This window comes from Talpa occidentalis, unplaced genomic scaffold (assembly GCF_014898055.3).
Source record: "Talpa occidentalis isolate TD23 unplaced genomic scaffold, MPIMG_talOcc4v2.1 talOcc4.15, whole genome shotgun sequence".
NCBI lineage: Eukaryota > Metazoa > Chordata > Mammalia > Eulipotyphla > Talpidae > Talpa > Talpa occidentalis.
In genome coordinates, this window is record NW_023601543.1 from 480,004 (window position 1) to 496,261 (window position 16,258).

The following is a 16,258-nucleotide window of genomic DNA, read 5'->3' on the forward strand; positions in this document are numbered from 1 at the left end:
CGCTGGCCCCGCCTAGGTGTGCGCCGCCGGTGCGTGCGCCGCGGACCGGGGCGGGGCCACGCCGGCCGAGCCCCGGCGCACGCAAGCCTCCGGCGTCGCTCATTGGCCGGCTCGGCTTGACGGCTGCGCGTCGGCGCCTGCGCCGCGGTCTCGCACCGCCCCGGGGAGCGCGGTCGCGGCCGTGGGCGGGGCGCGGGCTGAGGGCGGGGCCGGGCGGGGCCGGGGCGGGGCCAGCCGGGCCGAGGGAGCACGCGGCCGTGGCGCTGGCGGGCTGGCCCCGCCTAGTGGGGGAGGGCGCGCAGCGACGCCGCGGACGGAAGGCGCTCACTCGGCGTAGAGCGGCGCGGCTTCCGGGCGGACTCCCGCCGGCACCGACCCGGGCGCCAGGTGCAGGCGGCCGCGCCCGCGCGACCCGAAGGGGCGCCTCCCGCCCCAGCCGTCGCTCCCGGCTTCCGTCACGCTCTGGTCCGCCCCGCCCGAGAGGGCGGCCGCCGCGCGTCCTGTAACAGCCGCCGTGGACGACCCCTGACGGCCGTGCTTTCCTCACCGCGCGCTCCGCCCTGCCGGAGGCCGTTTCCACTTTCTTCGCGCGGTGCCAAAAAACGCGGCTCTTTCCCGCCCGTGTGGAGTTTACGCTGCTTCCCGCCGGGGTGGCAATGACGTGAACTTGCCGCGGCCAAGCCACCCAGCCACCCACCTTGTCGCTTCCCTGTCACTTGCTGCTGCTTCCTGGGCGCCACTGGGCTGCACAGGTCGCAGCCGTTGACCCATGCGGCCGCTCCAGCCTTCCTCTTGCTCCCTGGGAGCTCATTGCTCTCATTGCTCTCGTAGCAAAGCCTCTCGACCTGGTTCTCAGGACAGATTGGGTTCGGCGGTGCCTCAGCGCTCCCAGGCAGTCCTGCCCTCCTGAGGGCCCCTGCTTTGCCCAGGGGCCTCCTGCAGGTTCCGCTGCTTCTGCTTTCTCCAAGTAGTGTCTTCTGGACAGAAAAGCCATCCCCCCCGTTGTCAGGACCTGTGCCTCCTCCGCACAGAGCCCTGCACTGCCTTTCCATCTTTTGTGGGGTGAAGAGTGACCACCCAGCAAGTGTCTTAACCCCTGAACCATGCCACTGTGACCTTTTCAAAAAACAGTTTCCATCTGATTCTCTTTCTGCGACCATTTTCTCTCACTCCTGCCCTTGCTCACAGCCCTGCTGCCCCCTGCTTCTTGAAAGTCACGACTGGGGACACCCCCTTTTCCTCCCCTGAGAAGGGAAGGGACCTTGTTTATTGTCTCTCTCTTCACAACACTGTTACCTTATGTAGACATTGTGGCTATTAAGTCACTGCCCTGTGCTCTGCTCCTTCAAGATGTGCACATTCAAGTGTCTGTTGATTGAATCTCTGCCTTCTCAACCCAGAGGCCCCACGGACCTTCACACCCCAACATGAAAAGCTCCTCTTCCTCACCTGCTGAGGTTGCTCTGGCCTTTCTTGGAGGCTTGCACCCAAATCACCAGGACGGTTCACACAGTTATGCCAACTGTCCCCAGGTCGACTCCCCACTCCACAATATCTCCTGTTCGACGTCTGCAGAGCTGGCAGGTTGGAAGCCTAATGTCACCAGCATCCCTCTGACTGCTTTTCTGCCTCCTAGACTTGCTGTTCTGGCCATTGCACGCAAGTGGGGCATTCACTGCTGCTCCATTTGTCACCTCCACACGGCGTGCTGTCTGACTCACACTCCACTGTACGGCCAGACGGCATTGGTTTCTTTTTTTTTTTTAATTTATTTATGCATACAAGAGCTGGGGTACAGGCCAGAGGTGCCGGGAGTGAGAGGATTCACCAGAGACAGAGCGGGGAGCAGAACAGGCAGATTGACTGAAATCCATTGCTGAGGGGGAGCAGCGGGCGAGACAGGAGAGGTCTGCTGCGCCATGTGGGTAACTCCCTGGCCGGGGATCGAACTTGTGTTGCAGTGGCTGCAGACAACTTCATAGGTTGCATCTTAAACCCTTGCACCACCAGGGAGGCTCCATGGATGGCATTGTTTTCTGCAGCCTCCACCCCTCTCGCCTCGTCGCGTTCCAACTCCATGTCGAACTTTCTTTTTTTTAAAAAAAAAATTATTATTTATGCATACAAGAGCTAGAGTGTAGGTCAGAGGTCCAGGGGTGAGAGGGCTCACCAGAGACAGAGTGGGGAGCAGAAAAGTCAGACTGACTGAAATGCACTGCTGAGGGGAGCAGCATGGAGGGTCTGCTGCACCCCCTGGGTCAGCTCCCTGGCCGGGGATCAGACTCAGGCCAGGCCATAGGGGTAATAGCCTGAGACGGTGTTGAACTGTGTAAGGAAGTGCAGACTTCTGTTCCAGGGCCACACTGCCCACAATGGCTCGCTGCTGCTCATGGCCGACTCCACTCGATACCAGCTAACAGTGTGGCACTGAGGTGTTCAGGTGACTTGGATTACACAGCCAGCTTGCGTTTCAACGGAGGACTAAAGCAAGTGTGAGTATCTAGGCCTTACCTATATTTTTACCCCAAATTCCAGAGACCTGAGCTGTGATTCCCTCACATGCTGGACAAGCCCCCGCAGCACCCTAACATGCTATGCCGCCTCCAGGAAGAGGCCGGGCAAGCACTACACTTCAGCTCATGGCAGCGGTTCCGGCCCCACCACAAGCACCAGGCTCCTCCTCGCCGTTGTCTCCTTCCATTCAGATAGCCCAGGCCGGGGGATCCCGCCGGAGGCTGGCCTACTTGGACTTTTATCACTTAGAGACACCGTTAACGAGCAAAAGCAACAAACTCTTCTGTCAACCCCAAATAGCATGTATTGGAAGGGGCTTGAGGCTTGTGCGCTCAGTAAAGGACAGGCTAAGAATGACTGTGATAGAAGTGAGACGGTGAGGAAGCGAGAACAAATGAGTTGTGTGTGCGCTCGGGTTAGGGAAGGTCAAGGGCAGGCCTCCCCCTTGTTTATGGCTCATCCCTCACTTCCTTCCACAGCACGACACAAAGCTACATGGTTACTGGACTCCAGGGACGCGCTGGAGAAATAAACAGAGAAAGCCACGCTGAACGGAAGGCTCAGCAGCATCTCTGTGTGCCCTTCTGAAGAGGCAGACAAGGCCCACCCTCCCTCCCCTCCCCTTGGTTCCATTTCAGCCCCACCCCAGCTGCCTTGACCATAGGATTGTTTTAAGATATTTCACAATGTTTCACTGGTCAAATGTGTTCAATACAATTGGCTGCACAAATGTTCCTTGTTAATAACACCCCCTTCTGATGGGGACAGGCTGTGCAGGGGATGGGGGCGTGACTCAGTAAGCTTCAGATGGTTGAATCCTTTGTCACCTGCTTTGCCGGTGTCTCCTGCAGTGACAGTGGCCGGTAGGGCAACTGGAGGAGCTAGACATGGTCCAGTGGCTCTCAGTCCCCAGTCGGTGGGACCAGCCTCGCGCCTTTGTCAGCCACACCCCGACTCGTGAGGTTGAGTCATAAAGTCAGGGTAGTCAGCTGACTGTGCAAGATGCCATTCCCTACCTCAACTCTGCCTTCCAGACCCTTCTGCTCTGGCCATGAGAAGAAACCCATCATTGGATAGTCTATGGCTCAGAGCATGTGGCAGATCCTGTCGGTCGTGGTGTTGTGTCCTAGCTAGCAGCATGGTGGAAGCTTCAGAAGGCCACTGGTAAAGAGAAGGAAGGGAATAATAATACAAGCAGAAACCAACAAGATAGAGATTAAAAAGTTACACCAAATATCAATGAAACTAAGAGTTAGCGCTTCACCAAATAGAAAACAAAATAGGCAGCTCCCCTGCCCACCTGTGACTCTGCAGGTGTCTCTTTTCCTTTCTCTTTTTCCTAGTAAATCTGTCTTTTTAAAATGTAAAAAAAAGAAAGGCTAGACCTTGAGCAAAGGTAACAAAGAAAAGAGAGAAATCATTATTAAGCAGAATCACAGCTGAGAGGGGAGAAATCTTCCCAGATAGCACAGAGTACAAAGGATCAGAAGAGATTACTTCACTAAATTCTTTGACCTTCAAGAAATGGGCATGTTTCTAGGTCAATATGATCTTCTAAGACTAACCCAGGAAGAAACAGAAGTCTTGAATAAATCGATGACATCGTGAAAATTGAAGCAGTAATAGGGCTTCCCTGGTGGCTCAAGGGGTTAAGCACAGCACTATGAAGCTGTCCGCAGCCACTGCAGCTCGAGTTCGATCCCTGGCCAGGGAGGTGACCCACATGGTACAGCAGATCCCTTGTGTCTCACTGCTGCTCCCGTCAGCAGTGTATTTCAGTCAGTCTGCCTGTTCTGTTCCCCACTCTGTCTCTGGTGAATCCTCTAACCCCCCACATCTCTGGCCTGTACCCCAGCTTTTGTATGCATAAATAAATAAATCTTTTTTTAATAAGACAATTTTTTGTTAAGATTTATTTATTTAATGGGCCTCCTGGGTGGTGCAGCAGTTGAGCGCTGGGCTGCGAAGCTGCCCGCAGCCTCTGCAGCGCCAGTTCGATCCCCGGCCGCCGACGAGGGTCCTGCATAGCACACAGACCTCTCCTGCCGCTCCCGCTGCTCCCCTCAGCGGTGTATTTCGTCAGTCTGCCTGTTCTGTCCCCCGCTCTGGCTCTGGTGAATTCTCTCACCCTCCTGCGCTTCTGACTGTACCCGGTGCTTATATAAATAAATAAATAAATAAATCTTTTAAAAAAGATTAATTTAATTTTTTAATTAATTTGTTTGTTTGTTTGTTTATAATTTTTAAAAGATTTATTTATTTGCTTATTTATTTTTTAAGGTTTATTTATTTATTTATTAAGAGATCTTTTTAAAAAGATTTATTTATTTTTATTTGTTATAATTTTTAAAAGAATTTATTTATTTATTTATTTGGGTTTTTTTTTTAAAGAGTTATTTATTTATTTATTTATTTATACAAGCACCAGGTACAGTGAGAAGCGCAGGAGGGTGAGAGAATTCACCAGAGCCAGAGCGGGGGACATAACAGGCAGACTGACGAAACACACCGCTAAGGGGAGCAGCGGGCGCGGCAGGAGAGGTCTGCGTGCTATGCGGGACCCTGTCCGGCGGCCGGGGATCAAACTGGCCCTGCAGAGGCTGCGGGCAGCTTCGCAGCCCAGAGCTCAACCACTGCGCCACCAGGGGAGGCCCATAAATAAATAAATCTTTAAAAAAAAAAAAAGGAAAATTGAAGCAGTAATAAAAAAATATTCCCCAAACCGAAACTCAGAACCAGGAACCTTTACAAAGTCTGTCAAAACTTTTTTTTTTAAAGATTTGTTTATTTATGCATACAAGAACTGGGGTACAGGCCAGAGGAAGCATGGGGGAGGGGTGAGAGAATTCACCAGAGACAGAGTGGGGACAGAACAGGCAGACTGACTGAAATCCACTGCTGAGGGGAGCAATGGGCGAGTCAGGAGAGGTCTGCTGCACCCTGTGCCATGTGGGTTTCTCCATGTGGGTTTCTCCCTGGCCGACCGGGGATCGAACCCGTGCTGCAGAGGTTACGGACAGCTTCACAGCGCTGTGCTCAACCCACTGCGCCACCGGGGTGGCTCTTGGTGAGAGTTTTTGTCATGAATTGGGGTGGGATTTTGCCAACTGTTTCCTCAGCAACGGCTATCCTCGTGTCTTTCCTTGGCTTGCTCGGAGGCTGGATTGCCTGACTGATTTGCCACGACTGAAGGAGGCGTGCACTATTGGAGAAAACCCACTTGGTCTCAGTGCATAGTTGTTTTAAGTGTGAGTGATTTGTAAGGCTTTTCACTTCTTATTCAGGAGACACTTTGGCCTAGACGTTTCGGTCTTTTCCCCCAGCAGAGACCCACACTGCTGCCAGGGTCCTCCTTCTTGGCACTCGCTGCCCTCTTGTTGCTGCCAGCTTTCCCACGCCCAGTCACCCTTACCCCACTTCCCACCTGGGACGCCATGACACCCAGGACGTGTGCCAGGCTGCATGGGTGGTGGAAAATGCAGGGATGGATGGTGAAGACTGAAGTGCCAGCACCAGGGGCAGGAACTGGTGGGAGGGGCAGGACTCCCCTGCTTCGACCTCACTTCCTGCTCCCTGGCTCTGCCCCTGGACAATGCTTCCCACAGGGCCCCCACCTGGCTTCTGCCTAGTGATGGGGCCACCTGCCACCTGGTGCCCCAGAACCAGGAGGCCACCTCCGGCCTAGCACACCGCTGGCCTGCTGGGTGTTCACCATCAAGTGCAAATGCAGTCGCAGTTCAACAACAGGGATCCTCTGTGGGAATAAAGGTTGGGGTCATCCACCAGTGAGGAATTCTGGCCAACTGAGGTGCTGGCTCGAAAGTCATGGCAGGGTGTGCAAAAGGATGCTATGATGGGCCGTCACAGCCTCCAGAGCCGCCCCAGGAATGAGGATGGCGGGAGCAGGTGCATGTGCGTGGGGTCACCTTCCCACCTCCGTGCAGAGTGGAGGCGCAGCAGTCAGGATCGGGAGGCACAGGCTTGGACTGATCATCTGCAAATCCTAGCGGGGACCTGCAGTAAGGGGTGGGAACCACTAGAAAAACGTGGCCAAAAGTTGCTGCCCATGGGCAGTCTCTCCCTTGGGCACCAGCTGGGTTGAATGGTCCCATGAGGAAGTGCCATCTAGGGTGGGGGACCCTAGGAGGGAATATAAAGCAGTGCAGGAGCCAGCTTGGGGTCCACCCAGACTCCTCGTGCCTTGTACCCAGCCTCCGGAAAGGAGAAACACGCTTCCAGCAGCTCACCTCAGAAGAGAGAAGCCAATGCAGGGAGCAGAAGGCTGACTCGCTCTTGTCGCTGCCACTGCCTGGGGAGAGCAGTGTAGGCCCTGGGGGCTGGAGTCTCAAAGAGCTGCCTCCGCTGCTGTCCGGTCCAGTGTCTGGTGCTGCTCACCGTGACCTTCAGGCTGGGGCTGCATCATGTCTCAGTGCCCCGCTGTGGGTGCCCCAGCTGCCACCGTGAGTTGAACCCTGGCCTGCTGCCTCTGGCTGCCTTAGGCTCCAGGCCCTCCTGGGCAGGCTGGCTCACCTGGGAGTAGTGGCCTTTAGTTTGGGATTCTGGACAATGAGGACACGGTCTGGGGGGGAGATAGCCTTAGAGATTTTATTTCCCCAGTTTGTTCAATAAAGCCTGCTGTTGCCTGAGCCTGAGTGGTCTTGCAGGGGTGCGCGGGTGAGACCCCACAGTGACGGCCTGTCCTCTGCTGGCCCATCCTAGCACGGCCACTGCCCCCCTAGAGCTGTGTTTCACAATTACAGACACATACCCTTGTGTGCAAAAGAAAGTCACTTTAGAAACAACTTGTCCCCTGCACCAGATTGCTCGCTCCTGTCTGGGGGGGACATGCCCCGGGGTGGGCTGTAGTGTCACTCAATTCTGGTGCCACCCGGTGGAGCGGGGCAGCACGTGCTACAGGCTCAGTCCCCTGTCCCCAACACTAGTCACAAATGCAGCCGTCCACCTGTCCCCTGGCCGAAGGGCTGGAAGCGCGAGGTGTAAGCTCCAGGTGCCCTTGGCACCGTCATTAGGCTCCATGAACTTGCTGGTCGGCTCCAGCAATTGGGAGCTGGCTGATTCATTAGCAAAGAATGACTCAGGAACAGCCAGAGGGGCACAGCTATAGGGCAGGGGGTGTGGGAAGGGGTGTGGAATTTATCTGCTCTTTGCAGGGGCGTCATTCTCCCCAAATCTGTGCGTATTCACCTTCTGACCACCTCTCTGGGCCCCATCCTTTTTTGGGGTCTCCTGGAGGTTTCATCTCCCTTCCCCAGAGGTGTGTGTGTGGACACCCCATCCCCCCCTTGTTTCCTGGAGGCACCAATTAACATAACAAGATATACCTCGATGGCTCTTGGCACTCAGGAAATTCCTAGGGCTTCAGGTGCTGGGAATGGCTATTTGCATCATAAGTCACGATATCAAGGTATGGATGTGGGGGAGCAGGGGCAGGTGGAGCAGGGATGGGCTGCGGGTAAACTGTTTGGCTGATGAGCTGGGTATGAGGTCTGCAAAGCAGTCACAAGCTGTCCAGGCCGTGGGGGTGGGGGTGGGTGTGCTGAGAGCCAAGGGGTTTGGAAGGGTGTAGATGTGTGGGGTGACAGTCTCCACATATCCGCTTTACCATTGTGGCTGCCACGCCCCTGTCTGTTGCCCACAAGTTCCAGCACCTGCCCGGATCCCTTTATGCTGCAAACCATCCGGCCCGTTCTGTCATTTTGGGTGACCCCTGACACACTCTAGAATCATGCCGGGAGATAGTGAGCTCTCTCTGGAAACTTCCGAGGTACCAGAAGGGTAGGAAGTGTCTTTGTAAGTTACAGAAATGACGTGGCATTGATTTCTTCCAAGTGTGAGGCGTTACACAGAGGGCAGAGAGCGGCTCAGGGACGTGGCTGGCGCTGGGCAGCCACCGCTGCGCGCATCGTGGGTGCCCGCCCCCCCTGGCTGCAGCCCTTTCCCGTTTCCAGCGCGGTTCAGAGCGGGCGGCGCTGGGAGAGGGGCCGTTCAGGCCGACAGCCTGGGCCGCCCGGGGCTGGCTTCCAAGTGGTGTGACATTGTCATCCTGTTTCTCTTGGCCGCGTCTGCACCGTCGAGATAATGCGAGGCCGTTGGAGCAGCGAGTGTGGGGCTGGACAGATAGCGCGGGTGGCTGCCGGGCCGGGTGAGTGGTGGCGGCGGCGAGGCGCAGCTTTGTCGTTCCGATCGATGGCCAGGCACCCCGTTGCAGCCACCTTTTCCAGCTTCAGGGTGGAGGGATGCCAGTCCTCCACGTGCCAGCCTTTCCCACGCGGGCGGGCAATGGGGGTGCAGGGGCCGGCGAGGCGGCCCGCCCGGGAGGGGGAGGGGCGGGCCGTCGGGGGAGCCGGCGGTTCCGGGCGCGTGGACGACACCTCCTCCCTGCCGGGCGGCCGTCGCCTGGGCGGGGTGGAGGGGCGGGCAGGCGGCCCCCGGCGCGCGGCGTTCGGAGCGGGGGAGGCGGGGCGGGACGGCGGGGGCCGGAGCGCTGGCCGCGGTGTCCGGAGGCGGGGGTCGCGCGGCGCTTGGGGCGGTGCTGGGGCGGCGCTGGGCCCGCCCCGCCGGCATCCCGGGCCGACTTCCTCCCGCCGCGGGCGGCCGAGCCAGCTGGAGGAAGCGCGGCGGGCGCCACGATGAGCGCGGGCGACGCCGTGTGCACCGGCTGGCTGGTCAAGTCGCCCCCCGAGAGGAAGCTGCAGCGCTACGTGAGTCCGGGCCCCGCGTCCCGTCCCCCCACTCGCTGGCCGCCGGATCCTGCAGTCGGAGCCGAGCCCGAGGCGGGCTGGGGCGCGGGGGGACGGGACGGAAGGCGCGATCGCCCGTCGAGCGGGTGTAGCCAAGGCGCCCAGCCGGGGGAGGGGCGGGGGTCGCGGACCCGGCCGGCGACTCAGACGCACGCCGCCGGCAAGGGCGTCCCGCGTCTGGTCGGGGGCGGCCCGGAGCCCCAGGGGCCCGCGCCCAGGGCCGGACAGCGGGCCGGCAGAAGGACCGCGGGCCGGTCGGGCCGACGCGGGCGGGGGAGGCGGCTCCCGGCGTTCGCGCGGCGGGTCCGGAGCGCCCTGGAGGCCGGGCGGGGAGCCGGCGACTAAGACCGCCAGCCCGGGCTCACAGGCTGTCGCTGCGCGGCGTTTGCCTGGGGCTGCCACCGCGCTTGCCGAGCACCCGCGGGAGCCGAGGCTTGCACAGCGGGACAGCAGGGACCCGGGGAGGGCGCGTCCTCCCCGCCCCCTGGCCGCGCGAGAGGCGCCCCGGGCAGCGCCTGCTCACCCGTCGCGCGGCGCGGGCCTCGGATCACGGCCACCAAGTGCGCCCCGGGAGGACCCGCCGGCCGGCGGGTGGGGGGCTTGGCCACGCCAGGAACAGCCGCTGCGCCTGCGGACGGGATGCGGGCGGCGCGGAGCCTGGGAGAGCGCGCTAGAGCCATGTTCTCCGGATTCCTAAAAGCCTGCCAGCGAAGCCTGCGCGCCCGGCGCCCGGGCTGTGTGCTCCGCTCCGAAGCCGGCGCCCATCTGGGCGCCCCGCCCGATATCAGCGCTGTTCGTGGGAGGTGGGAAGGGACAAGAAGAACCCACTGCGTTTTGGGTACTTCCACAATGCCTGGCAGGCCGTTTGCCTGCACTTGCACTCGCTAGGACCACTGTCACCCCGCAGGGCTGGCAGGGGGTCGTCCACAGCTTCGAGTGTTGCTTCTGCCCAGGAGGCAGCCGAGGGGTGTGTGCGCTCACAGTGGACGTGGTGGTGCGGAAGGGTTGCTCGGGTGGACTGCCAGGGTGTTCCCACAGCACTCTCCACCACCCCCAGTACACACAAGCGAGGTCCCGGCCTGCCGGCCCCCACATCCCCAGCCGCTTGCCTCCCGCCCTCTGTCCAGCCAAGCTGCCTGGAAGACTCATCCTTCTGGGAGTACATAAGAAAAGGAAGAGTCTCTCCTCCTCCACCCCCAACCAAGGCTTTGTCACGGACAGGTTCCTGCAGGCCGCGGGGAGGTGGTGTCCTCCCGGCCCTTGGCAATGGGAGGCAATTGAAAGGCTCACAGTCGTTGTGCCAGGGGGGTTCTGATCCTCTGCCCCACGGGAAGGTGGCAGGAGACTCCCCTGCAGCCGTATATGCTCTCTCTCTGGTTAGGCAAGTTGCCCTGCCTCTGAGCGTGCACACCCAGGGTCCATGTACAGCCTGTGCTAGGGGCCATGGTGGGCAGGGATGGGGGCTCTGGCAGCTTGGAGCGCTGAGATGTAACCTTCCTTATTTGACCAGATGTCAATTTTCACCTTTAGTCCTGGCGTGGGGACTTCCCCTAAGGAGGGGCGTGGTCTGTTAGATAGTTGGGTGCCTTTTGCTGACACCTGGGTGGGACACCCCTCAAAATCAAAAGCAGATTCCCGCTCACCTCCAAGTTCCGCAGGAACCCCCTGCTGCCACCAGAGGGCACTCAGGGGCAGTTCGGCGCGGCCCTGCGGCCACCCTGCAGCGGGAGGACCTGCCGGGAGGGAGGACTGGCCCTCCTCCCTGGGCTGAGCACCCGCGGGACAGGCCCAAGTCACTCGCAGGGGGAGGACGAGAGGGCAGGCCCGACCCCTGCCCTGACATTCAGAACAGATAACAGCAAAGCTACTTAGTGGTACAAGTATTGCAACGTGGCAAAGGAAAGCCCCCCCAAGAGAACGGTGATCTTTCTAGAACTATTTCTACACAATCTGCAACGTTCTCTTTTGCACAAAAGGGGTCATGCTCTACAAATTGTCCTGCGATTTTCTCTGTTCATGATGATCGCGGGCACCCTTCCAGGCGCTGCCCACAGAGCATCCTGGATCAGCCAGGGCATCCCACGCTTCGTGGCAAACGTGACACTGTTCCTCCACGACCAGCATTTGCCAGGAGCTATTTGTAGCTTGGATAATAGTGTTTTGTTGCAGACTTAATCTCCAAGCATTTTCTACCCTTCTGTACTTTATCTTTTTATTCTTTTTGCAGTCTCTTCCAGAAAAGCAATATTTAAAATTTTTGATTAAGTCTCATTTATCAATTTTTCTTTTATGGATGATGCTTTACTGTCAAATCAAAGAATTCTTCACCTTGTCCCATTTCCTCAACATATTTTCTGTTTGTTTCCTACAAGTTTTATACTTTCATATTTCAGTCTGTGACTTGAGCTAAAATCTGTAAACATGCAACATTTGCATCGTGGTTCATTTTACTGGAAACTGAGTTTGTTGAATATACTCTCCTTGAATTACTTTTGCAACTTGAACAAAATCAGTTTTCCTGGGTGCCTCGGTCCATCTTAGCCTAGCACCATGCTCCTTGGCCACAACTTGCCTTACGAGAATTCTTCCCTCAGGTGCTTTCAGCCCTTCAGCCTTCTTTGCCCGTTCAGTCGCGTGTCAATTCTAGGTCCACCTTAAGTTCACATCAAGTTTGTCTATTCTGCGTGTTGCCTCTGACCTGCAACCTTGGTAAACTCACTGCTCCCAGCTGGAGCACTGACACGGCCAGAGCAGCGGCCCCTGGGCTTCCCCTGAGCTCCACCCTTCCCGCTGAAGCATGTTAGCCGTTGCTCTTTGTAGCTGTTTTGTTTTTTTTTTTAAATGAATTTCTGTTGTTTCTTTTTTTTATAAAAGATTTATTTGTTTATGAATATAAGAACTGGGGTACGGGCCAGAGTTGGGGGTGTATGTGTGAGAGGATTCACACACTGTCACAGAGACAGAGCGGGGACCAGAACAGGCAGACTGGTGTTTGCTTCGGCAGCACATATACTAAAATTAGAACAGGCAGACTGACTGAAATCCACTGCTGAGGGGAGCAGCGGGGAGACGGGAGTTCTGCCGCGCCCTGTGTGTGGGTCAGCGCCCTGGCCGGGGACTTCACTCAGGCCACAGTGGCTGCCCATAGCTTGATAGCGCTGTGTCTTTAACCCCAGTGCCACCAGGGAAACGCTCTTTTTTTTTTTTGATTTTTTTTTTAATTTATTTATGCAAGCACTGAGTACAGTCAGAAGCGCGGGAGGGTGAGGGAATTCACCAGAGCCAGAGCGGGGAGCAGAGCAGGCAGAAGGACCGAAGTACACTGCTGAGGGGAGCAGCGGGCGGCAGGAGAGGTCTGCGCGCCATGGGGGACCCTCCTCCGGGGGCCGGGGAGCAGCCGGGGATTGAACCGGCGCCGCAGCTGCTGCGGGCAGCTTCGCAACCCAGCGCTCAACCGCTGCGCCACCGGGGAGGCCCTCTTTGTAGCTGTTTTTTATGAAATCAAGTTAGTGCCCTTGTATTGCTAAGGTTTTTTATTGTTATTTAGATTTTGTTAAACCCCTTTTCTGTGTTTATGAAAACACAATATGCTTTGTCTTTTGCCCTGTTATGGTGAATCACTTGGGTCGATTTTGCGTTTTAGGGCTTGGATTACTGGGATAAGCCCCGTGGCTCTACTATGCCGTCCTTTCCCTGCGTGGCTGGGTCCCGCTTCCTGATCTTTCGCTGAAGACACGTCTGTCTTTGTGCACGATGGATATTAGCCTGCAGTTTCCCTTTTGTGCACTGTCTTTTCTGGTTTTGATGTCAGCATAATGCTGACCTCATAAAATGGTTGGGGAATGTTCCCTGTCTTCTATTTTCTGAAATGTAATATTGGGTATACCCCGCCATTGACCCATCTGCTCCGGGACTTGGACTTGTGGGATGTTTTCAGCTACGTTTTTTTTCTTTCTTTCTTTCTTTTTTTTTTTTGTGGGACCCTCGCCGGCGGCTGGGGAATGAACCGGCGCTGCGGGCAGCCTCGCAGCCCAGCGCTCAACTGCTGCGCCACCAGGGGAGGCCCTACGTTTTATTTCTTTAACGGATACAGAGCTGTGATCCCTGTCTTCTGGAATGAACTTAAGTGGTTGGGTTTTTCAAGGATTTTCTCTATTTCATCTGATTCTTGGGGTACACCATACAGTTGGTCATGTCCGGCCCTTGGTCGTCCTTGCTTCCCTCTGGAATGATTTGCCTCCTATTCTACAGGTCTGCTGGTGGTGACTTCTTTCAGTTATGGCTAGACAAAGATTTGTATTTTTGCCTTCATTTTGGACTGACATTTTTGCTTGACAAAGAGACAGACCAAAGCAAAACAAAACCCTTGGAATCCAACTGCAGCACTGAGGGCCCTGGGAGGGGGGGAGTGTGGGCCCTGGGCCGCGGCCCTGGCTGCTCAGCATCTCCAGGCGGGCGTGACTCTGTCTTCCTGAAACACAGGGTGTTGTCAGCCGGCGTGACCTCAATTAAAAAGGACTCGGCTTTCCCTTGTGTGTTTTACAGCCGTTGCTTCCCTTTCCTCGCGTGTGCGCCGCTCCTTCCCACGCAGGAGGCTGCGCTGTCCCTGGCCTGCTGAGGTGCTGTTGGGGTTCGCAGAGCTTCTAGGATCTGCAGCTGTTTCTACCCAGAGTCCTAGCGCCTCTCACGTTGAGTTTGGAGGCCCCGGTGGAAGCCGTTATGCCCCGGGTGCTGCGAGTTCTCTGCTGCTTCCTCTGCGCGCCTCGGGTCGGCTGTGATTTTGCGCTTCCCCGGGTGGCTCACGCGGCACTTCTCGCGTCTCCCCTGCTGTGCTTGGGCTCCTGTGCCTTGTGAGCACGTGGGGGTGTTGGCAAGTGTTTCTGTGACCTGTCTTCTGCCGAAGGTGCCGCGGTCCCCCTTCCACGCCCCGGGAGGGGCCCTGCAGGTGCCGCTCGCTGGTGCGGGAGCGGTGGCGACGGTGGCCGTCCTGCGCGCCACAGGCCAGGAGCGGCCCGGAGGTCTGTTCCAACAACGTGTTTAAAACCGGAGGAAGGAACTGGCCGTTCTTACCTAGAATTAAGTCAAAACTTCATTTATGGCTTGACCTCGCTAACATGCTGAGGAGGTGCTGGAGCTGAGCGCGTCTGTCGGCCTGTCCGTGCCATTTTCTGCGACAGGGACGCTCTGGGTCTCGACCTCCCTGGGTACCCCCGCCAGTTAGTCTCCACTTCAGTCAGGCAAACAGAACTCTGGGAGTGAAGCTGCACTGGTGTCTTTTTTTTTTTTTCCTAAAGATTTATTTATTTATTCATACAAACACTGGGTACAGTCAGAAGCGCGGGAGGGTGAGAGAATTCACCAGAGCCAGAGCGGGGAGCAGAGCAGGCAGAAGGACCGAAGGACACTGCTGAGGGGAGCAGCGGGCGGCAGGAGAGGTCTGCGCGCCATGCAGGACCCTCCGGTGGCCGGGGAGCAGCCGGGGGTCGAACCGGCGTCGCGGAGGCTGCGGGCAGCTGCGGAACCCAGCGCTCAACTGCTGCGCCACCGGGGAGGCCCTGCACTGGTGTCTTTATCTTGACCCAGTACTGCGTGCAACCAGCACTGCAGTCCAGCCTTCGCCCTCCCTGTCCCCTCCAAATTCATCCTGGCATGCAGTCCCCACTGTTGTGTCGCCCTGGGCAGCCACTGCTCTGGTTTCTGTCTCTGGAGAGTTGCCTTCTCCAGTCAGTCTGTTACAGGGCAGGGAGAGGGGCAGCCCAGACCCCGCAAACCTGCCTACTCTAAATGGGTTCTGCCATCCACCGCATCAACACAAAACATAGGAGACTTTGATGGGAAGGAACTTTAATACAATTAGGAAACAACGCAGGAAAGGCAAAGAATCTAGTTTCTAAATCAAGCACCCAAAGTGACCCGTCCCCTCGAGGGTAAAAGTCCACCCAAGCAGGATTGGCCCAGAGCGAGGCCCGAAAGCTGCCCCAAGTTCAAAGCACCTTCCAGTGGGGACCCACAGAAAAGGGTCAGAAACAACCAGACAAGTCTGGAGGGAAAAGAGCAAAATCAAAACCAAGACAAAAACCGCCATTGTCACCCCCCACGTGGGTCTCACCCATGTCTGTGTCACCCGGTCCACGACCAGAAGGCAGGCGCAGTTGCTTCACGTGTCTCTCGGCTCCATGCGCCTCCTCCAGGTCTCCTTCTGGCTCCATCCTGCCTCCTTCCTTCCTTCCTTCCTTCCTCAGTCTCCTCTGCAGCTTCTTCTCTCTGCTCAGCTGCACCCTCCCTTGGGTGGGGCAGGAAACCTGGAACCTCCCCCTTTCCTGGGGACCCCCCTGTTACAATTCCTTAGAAGCGTGGGTCCCCTTCTTGGGGGCGAGTGCGCATTCTGGAAGCCCTAGGGTGGCAGGAGCCCATTGGCTCAGACTGCCCTCAAGTCCTGCAGCTGGTTGTGCTATGACTTTCCCCCGCTGTGCTGCTTTACTGCCACCCAGTGAATGCTGGTCCGTCGTTCTCATTCTTTATTTACTTGGGGATATTTTCTAATTTCCTTTGTTATTTCTTCTGTGACCTATGTGTTATTTACAAGTGTGTTTAATTTCCAAATATTTGAGAATTTTCCAGATAACTTTGTGTTTGCATTTTGCTGTGATTAGACAGCATACTCTATGATTTGAGTTCCTGTAAGTTTGTTGAGACTTGTGGAAGTGAGTGCAGGGGCCGCCTTGGGAAGTGTGCGTGCAGTTGCCGTCAAAGTCCTTCAGGTCAAGTGCGTTGATTGTGTGCTCAGTTCCATATCCTTGTTGCTTTTATCTTAGTGCTTTCCCGATTTTTGACAGGGCTGTTGAAATCTCATACTGCAATGGTGGATTCATCTGTTTTTCCTTGACCTTCCATCAGGAAGCTACCTGACTTGGGATGGAGAGAGGGATGCATGGTGGACGCGGGGTCGTCGGGGCCCCCTTCCTGCCTTGCCCATGTCTCCC

The 16,258-nt window shown here is 56.9% G+C and overlaps 1 protein-coding gene across 1 annotated transcript in view; it reads left to right on the top strand.

The window, feature by feature from the left end:
- The first annotated feature begins 9,914 nt into the window (after positions 1-9,914).
- GAB3 (GRB2 associated binding protein 3) overlaps positions 9,915-16,258 on the top strand; it is a 46,419-nt gene continuing 40,075 nt past the window's right edge. Inside the window, exons 1-2 of the mRNA XM_054695947.1 lie at positions 9,915-10,078; positions 10,164-10,269. Coding sequence (XP_054551922.1) covers positions 9,915-10,078; positions 10,164-10,269 — 270 coding nt within the window. The remainder of the gene's footprint in view (positions 10,079-10,163; positions 10,270-16,258) is intronic.